Source organism: Anoplophora glabripennis, unplaced genomic scaffold, assembly GCF_000390285.2.
Source record: "Anoplophora glabripennis isolate ALB-LARVAE unplaced genomic scaffold, Agla_2.0 scaffold31, whole genome shotgun sequence".
Classification (NCBI taxonomy): domain Eukaryota; kingdom Metazoa; phylum Arthropoda; class Insecta; order Coleoptera; family Cerambycidae; genus Anoplophora; species Anoplophora glabripennis.
The window spans coordinates 1,027,086-1,034,946 of record NW_019416897.1 but is presented as its reverse complement, the minus strand read 5'-3'; the positions used below and the strand labels follow the sequence as shown (position 1 = coordinate 1,034,946).

At 32.9% G+C, this 7,861-nt stretch overlaps 1 protein-coding gene across 2 annotated transcripts; it reads right to left on the bottom strand.

Moving 5' to 3' along the window:
- Positions 1 to 1,298: 1,298 nt before the first annotated feature.
- LOC108905702 (protein spaetzle) lies at positions 1,299 to 6,619 on the bottom strand. 2 transcript variants are annotated; one of them, XM_018708685.2, is made up of 4 exons: positions 6,149 to 6,619; positions 5,443 to 5,617; positions 4,699 to 5,098; positions 1,299 to 1,734 (listed from the first exon to the last, which is right to left on the bottom strand). In XM_018708685.2, exons 1-4 carry the CDS (start codon positions 6,185 to 6,187, stop codon positions 1,491 to 1,493), a joined length of 858 nt encoding a protein of 285 aa, XP_018564201.1. In that variant the 5' UTR covers positions 6,188 to 6,619; the 3' UTR covers positions 1,299 to 1,490. The 2 variants fall into 2 exon arrangements, with proteins under 2 accessions (XP_018564201.1, XP_018564202.1); XM_018708686.2 differs by having other exon boundaries at positions 1,302 to 1,734; positions 4,699 to 5,092; positions 6,149 to 6,610.
- Between the last annotated feature and the right edge of the window lie 1,242 nt (positions 6,620 to 7,861).

Here is a 7,861-nt window from a genome sequence, read left to right as displayed (position 1 = left end):
TTTTGGTTAATGGTAAAATGTTTAATAATGTATAATACTTTACTTTCCTTTTTACCTTACTTCTTGTTCTGAGTCAACATGTATTGCAATAATATGTTTCAGCCAGGAACGTCTCACAATTAAAAATATTTTTTTATCAAAATATGTCAATGAAAACAACTTTACTTGTTCTTATCTAGAGATCAATATAGATAAGATTTGTCATACTTTCGTTTCTGTCAGCCTTTCCCTTAAACATACACAGAATTCAAAATTTGAAAAAAACTTAAACATTGAAATTACGTATGTTTAATATTTCGTGTATAAAAACCATTACAAATATGTAAAATTCTTATGTGAATCTCCACAATTTTCATCAGTGTAGGTTAAAATAAGTATATTTTTATCTATCCAATTATAGCATATTAACAAACATTATATTTTATCCCTTTCAACAATATATTAGGTATATGTTTTGTTGTTCAGTAGTGCTATTCCAGAATATTATTAATTAATTATGTTTTACATCATTTGTGGTGTTCAAGAGATAACAAAGTAATAATTGTTTAACCGCATATCTTTACGAATTAATTTACAAACTTTAATATATATTAAATTGTTGGTAATTTAATTTGAAACAAATAGGACAATGTGTAGAAAATAAAGGAACTTATGATAAAACAATAAAAGACAAAAATTGTTTTATTTTGTACCAAATAAATATTTTTTTTACATTTCGTATTTTTGTTAGAACAGTGTGGTCGTGATTTGTATTGCGTCTTATTTAAGGACGCCAAATTTAATTCTCTGCCTATAGCTAGTAGCGACTTGCAATACTTTAGTTCCGACAGTGCATATATTAAGTGGAACCAACCAGTATATAATTTCATTTGAAGAGAATTTGTGGCAGAACAGCTAATACCCAACGAATGTATAATTTTAACAAAACTTACCAATTCCAACACAATTGAGATGTAAAAATAATAAGTAAACAACATATTTTAATGATTTTTTGCTGTAAATTTCACCACATCACTCACTGTAAGCACAGAGGTTCATTTCAAACTGCCATTCTAAAGGTATTCATTCATTTTTAATACCCCTTTAAATAATACTCACATCACACTCATTACGGTCTTTGTTAGGTATAAGTTTTATTACTATTTCACAGAAGGGTGACAGGTAGTCGTAATAACATTGATTCCAAGGGGTCTCCTCTGACAAATAAGGTACATAATATACTTACATAAATTCCTTGTTTCAAGTAAGTTGTAAACAATATATTTAGGCATATAAAAAATACGAATACTTCCTCAATTATTTCCCACCATTTATTATTTACAAAACATGCTACGAATAGCTACAAAATAATTTGTAATACTATTTACATGCGCAACTATTCTATATTCAAATGCTTCTCTACATCCCATTTAGAAATAATTAACAAAACTGAAGCTAGAAATATTCAACAAAACCGCAACAAGTAAACGAATAAGTTAGTACGGAAATGGTCATCCCGAATCATTTTTTTCGTGTTGACTTGGAACCGGACTAACTGACTGAACCTTGCCTATTCTAGAAAGAAAGCCCTCTCTCTTGTATGAACAACAGCAAGCGGATGGCAACTGAAAGGTATCTGGCACCGGTGTACCGTTCTCATTCAAAGACATCAGTCTTCTGTAAATGTATTTCTGCTTGCACGAAGTCCTATAGCCCTCGGGAAGTTCCCCAATTATATCACAAGGTGCATTTTGGCTGAAATTAAATTACAGGATATAATTATCTAATAAAATGTGGACACAGACTTAAAATTTTTAAATTGTTTTAATAATTTAACACCACGAGATTCAAAATATTGCAAAATTATTCTTTCATACATATATTGGGTAAACCCTCTTTCATTACTTTTTTTCTAGAAAAAACAGTTGAGCATCGCGTTCCACATGGCAAAAATATATTAAAAATGTGATTCACAACTTAACCAAAATAAATTGGGAATAGATGCGTTATCACAAATGAAATCAATGCCGTAAACAATTTTTTGTAAAATCCTAATAGTTTCCGAAAAAAAAAAATTATAGTATTTTTAACCTTTACTTCGCTGGTCTACTGTAGTCTCTAGCGTCATTCGCGTTGCGCTCTCTCTCCAGGTGGCCTCAGGTGATTCTGAATAGTGTTTACAGTAGTTTTTCAAGTGCCAAAAATGGCTTACGTGCATAGCAACTCGGAGTTGATGGATATCGTTTTAATTTGTGGTGAAGCAAGACGACATTTGTGTTATGGTGAAGTATTTGTGTTATAGTGTAGCAAGATAGCATTTGTGTTAGTTCGTAGAAACTGGATAAGACGGGTTCAAATGTATTTACACGCCGGTGGATAAAATTTTGAACAGTTGTTGTAATATCAGGTATGCGAAATTATTTTAATAATTAAAACCAGAAAGCAGTTGAATTTGATAATATAAAATAGGTGTTATAAAATGTTGTTTATTTCTTTGCTTGGTGCCTTAGTACCGTGCAGAAGTGTATTCTTAAATCATTATAAAACTGCCCTTTTTGATTTTTTTTTACAAAATTGTATTTGTAAGAATGTATTCATTTTTTTTTTGATGTTCTGAATTATTCTGTATATTGTATCACCAGTCGAGTCCAGTCAACAAACGAATTTGGAAAACTCTTTTAAATACGATTTCAACTTCTTTTGTGTAACACGACTGCAGTATGTGACATAATTAAAGTTAACTAATTAAATATGAACAACAAACGTGTAAAAGCCATAGATGTAACAAAGAACTCTTCTTGCACACTCAAGGTCAGTTCTATCTCAATAATTATCGAAAAATTTCTGTAAAAACATATTTTGTCACAAGTTGTGACAAAATGTGTTATAATAAATCCAAAAATGACCTAAAAGAAAGTTGTTTAGTTCATGGGGATAAATCGGTGGCTAACCTTGAATTTGACCTTAACCGTGACCTTGAAGGTCATTTGAAGGTCGACTACATAAATGGGTCCCTCTATGTTTTACCCTGTAATGGATTCGTCAGAAAATTTTACGTCCGCACCTGATCTCAACTTTGACATTGCGGTCAAGATCAAGGTCATATGTATGTCAAGATGTTTGCCCCTAAAATCGATGGGAATTTCATGAATGTACTCAATCATGATCAATCATTCAACCTTAGCCTTCAAGGTCATTTGAAGGTCGACTACAAAAATCGACTATGACGATCTCTATAAATGTTTTTAAGGGATCTTGGATTTTATCTTGAAGGTCATTTGAATGTTGACTTTGTTTCCTTTTATATCGGTACCTGCATTCCTGAAGTTGGATCCTGGAAAAGCGGTAAATTCTACACCCGAGTACGTTGCAAAGTCAAGTTAAAAGTTCATTTGAAGATCAAATCAAGAGTTAACCCTGGAATAGTAACAAAATGACTTCGTAATTCAGTAGTCCACAAAGAGTGGTGTGATATTTAAATGATAAAAATCCCATCGACTCTGGAGGCAAACATCTTATTCCGAGGTTGCTTCGTGGGTGACGAATCATTTGACCTTGTCCTTGACCGCAAGGTCAAAGTTGAGATCACATCCGGAAGTAAAATTTTCTGCCGAATCTATTCCTAGGGTAAAAAATTGTAAATTGTAAAAAGTTGAATTTAAATTGACTTTCAAGGTCACAGTTAAGGTCAAATTCAAGGTTGCTTTGCCCCAATGAACTGAAAGCTTTCAGTTAGGTCATTTTTGGATCGGATGCTTCACTGACAAGATATTCACGTGTAGATATCGATTAAAATGGGACACCTAGTATACTACTTTCTACTACAAACACAGATGTAGATATAAATTGTATAATTTAATACAATGTTGTTAAATCATACGGACTGAACAATTTCCAAGCTAGTGGGCCCCGATTTAGACTTTTTGACGTTTCGAGTATTGCTCCCTTCTTCAGAAACATTTCTGAAAGAGGACATTAAGAAAAGTTTTTGAAGGTTAAGATGACATTTATTGTTGTGTACTGTCAAAGTTTTAAAATTTGTAAAAATTTTGTTTAAATGAAGGAAATTCGGTACAATATATAGAACATACATAAAAAAACAGTTTGGTACCTACCTATTTCTCTAGAATGTGATGCTCAATTTTTTTTATTTGGTGAAACAAGAAAAGAGAAAAAAGGAGCCAAATTCGGGAACAAGAACAATATACATATGTTTGAAATATTATTTAATGATTTTAATATGATTTGTTCTATATAATTTTTTAGTAAATTACTTTTATTTAATATTTTTAGAATTTACATACTTGAAGGCATTAATAAACTTAACATGTAGGTATCTCGAAAAAACATTTCAAGACCATGTTTTTTTATGTCAAAATCTGATGTAGAGTCCATTGTTACAGATTGGGCAAGCATTTCATTTACACCGTGAACAAGAACTTATAGTTGGGCGCCATTAAAAGAAAGCGGAAAGAGCAAACCGGAAACCGCAAGCGGGGATTGTTATGGCATGATGATAAAGTTTTTTAATTTAAAACTCCATCAAGGTAAATTTACCATCTTAAAGGCTGTGATATCATCGAAATTACTTTTACTAATTTGACACGTATTTTTTACACCATATAAAAATTTTCATTGTTTTCCAATAATGGCGACCAACAATCAGTTCTGGTTCTCTCCGAACATGCTATATAAACAAGTCTTGAAAAATCAACTCACTGCCTGCAAGTTTCAGCGCGTATTCCTTGCACATAACCCTCTTCCCTGCCCTGATTCACGATGTACTTCCATTCCTTGTTTTTATTTTTGCCAATCTTTGGGAAGATAATTCTATCTACGGCCCCGCAAACAAACGTTTCTTCTTCTGCTCCGATCCTCTTCTCCAGTTCTGGCGGCATTTCATCTTCACCGAAAAAAAAATCTTTGTTGATCTTGTGTGTCCTCAGTATATCCTTCAAATGAAGGTAAGGATACGAGTCGAAATTTTCGCAGAAGGTGCTGCCATCCGCACATTTTGGGGCTCCGTCTATCCGGGGGATGGGTTCGTAGATTAGTTCGAAGGAATCGGGAAAAATTATGTCTTGCTCAGATAAACCGCCAAATGATATGGAGCCTGAAACTTCGAAATTTTCAAATTTGTCACTGATAATGTCAAGTGTGTATAATTCAAATGAGTATGAATGGAATGAGTTAATACCGGTTACGATTTATTTCATTAAAGGTTATGGTGTAAGAGAAGTAAATCATAACGATTTTTAATTGCACAGTTTAATCGTTAAAGTATGTAGTTAAGGTATAAGCACATGCAGATGCAGATGTGTGCAGCTGACACTGTACCGATTACTTCTGGAATCTAAAATATCTGTGCGATAAATCTGCACGGTTTTATCTGTGCAGGCATATTGCAAAATATAATTGTAACGCGTGTAACTGGAATAACTATGTTCTTGATGCAAACTCTACCTCTTCGGTTGCTTGTATTCAAAATTCGCTCCTCTTTGGTTTTGTTGCTACTCTTTATTTCTGGTGCTTCTCTAAGTGGTCTTCTTAAGGAATCACCTGCTATTGTTTCATTAATTAAATTATTGAAATGTCCATAGTGCCTCATATGTTGTGGTCTACCACTGACGAAATTTACCTGTAAATACCAATTTCAGAATTTTACAAATATATTAAATGGTAATTAATGTAAAACTGACCAAGGAAAACAATTTTAGCTATCTAATTGATCCCAGACTAATATTTGTATGAAGCCAAATATGTGTATCTATTTATATTATGAACCTGTTACTTTATTATAATAATAGATTGATATTCATCGAATTCAATATTTGCCTTGTCCAGAATTCAAGACAGATTTGTCGATGAATAAACATTTTATTGACATTCCTTTTTCTAAAATCTTTGGTTCACGGATTGTAAGTATATTGAAATTCGAAGATATGGTAATATTTAGATGACGTGAAACTATAAATAACCATTCTCTATTGTATTATTAATTACTCTTTATTTATATTAAATACCTAGAAGTGGCGAGTCTACCTGTTCATAACAAAACGTACAGATTACAGATTGTGAATAATATCAGACAATTACAAAGGTGCCTATTAACCTAGCGAAACAGGTTTCCATAATTTATTATTCAGTTGCTACATAACAAATTGCTTACCAATTCCAATACACAGGTACAGTATATGCTAAGTATCATATTTTAAGTGATATTCTGATTTTACAGTTATATACGATGAAATATTTATTTCGTAATATGCAAAACTTGGCACAATTATCGGATAACTTCAATTTGTACATATCGAAGCTGTTTTTTTAACAGTATTTGCTGCAGTTTGCCAACTGACACTGTCCGTGGTCACAGCACAAATTTTTACACACGTAAACATGCCCGATTGATGAAAACTATCACATTTGGCGCAGGACAACTCTCTAAACGTATCGTTGCTGTACTACTAATACGTTGTACCCATTTCTCCACACCGATGACGACTGTACAAGTTGGCGTTTTATTTGTTTTTGCCACTTTTATCATCGAGCCCAGCCTCACACTTCACTGAAATCATCATGAAATTATCACGTTGAGATCATTTACCATAAAACTAGAAAGACAAGTTTTAGAACAGTTCGGGGAAAATAATAAGTGTTTTGCGAAATTTACATTTTACCGCGGCTAGTAATCAGGTGGATGCTCAATTTGGTAAACAGGTACACACCGTTGATGTAGGCAAAACAAAATTTATACACGGCATTGACGTAAGTACAGACGTTTCATCAATTTTGATGAGCAGTTTATTGCGACAGATTAAACTTGTTTATAGCCCACTGGGGTGAGTTGATATGCTTCTTTCAAATATTTTAAAATTTAATATTAATTTATTACAATTTTAGTGACTTGAATGCAATGTTTGATTAATTCTATACATTGTTTTGACATATCAGAAACACTAAATCTACAGGCTCAACCAAATTTGAATTTCACTTTAGGGATCTCGAAATTCTGACCCCCCTTTCCACATGACGAGAATATTGTTAACATGACGTAACACGTATTCTGGTCTAAGCTTTGTCAACATATTTAACTTATTGTTAGTGCAGAATAAGTGTAAGAAAATAAAAAATTACACTAAAAAAAATTCAAAAGAGAACTAGACCACTATATCCATATATTTTGGAGGTCGCCTGATCCGAGGTCCGTTTGACCTTGCCAGGTCAGGTTAAAGGTCATTTTAAGATCAAACCGAGAAAAATCCCCTATGATGGAGGCAATCATGGTTATTATATGTTTTTGGTCTCAGTGAGCCCGAATACGAGGTCCGTTTGACCTTGTCAGGTCAGGTTAAAGGCCATTTCAAGGTTAAACCGAGAAAAATCCTCTAAGGTGGAGGCAATCATGGTTATTATACGTTTTTTGTCTCAGTGAGTCCGAATCCGAAATCCGTTTGACCTTGTCAGGTCAGGTTAAAGGTTATTTCAAGGTCGAACCGAGAAAAATACCCTATAATGGAGGCAACCATGGTTATTATATGTTTTTGGAGTCGCTGAGTCCTTTTTCGGAGCAGTTGCCATCGTTTCCAGTATCCTTCACGGTAGCAGGATTGTAAAGGCTCTATTAGAACATCATAGAAATGAGGCTTTTACTTAGATGATTGATGATTTTAATGATGATCAAAATTTTATGATTTTATTGGAGTTAAGCTTGTCAGTAAATATATTTTATGTCCATTAACGCAGAGAAATTTGGGCAGTCTACATGTAAAAATTTCATTACGTGCGAGTTATAAAAAAATTTATCATTAATGGAATGTGAATACTCATCTTTCACCATAGAATACGAAATTAATATTACTATATTATTGACATATACCATGTA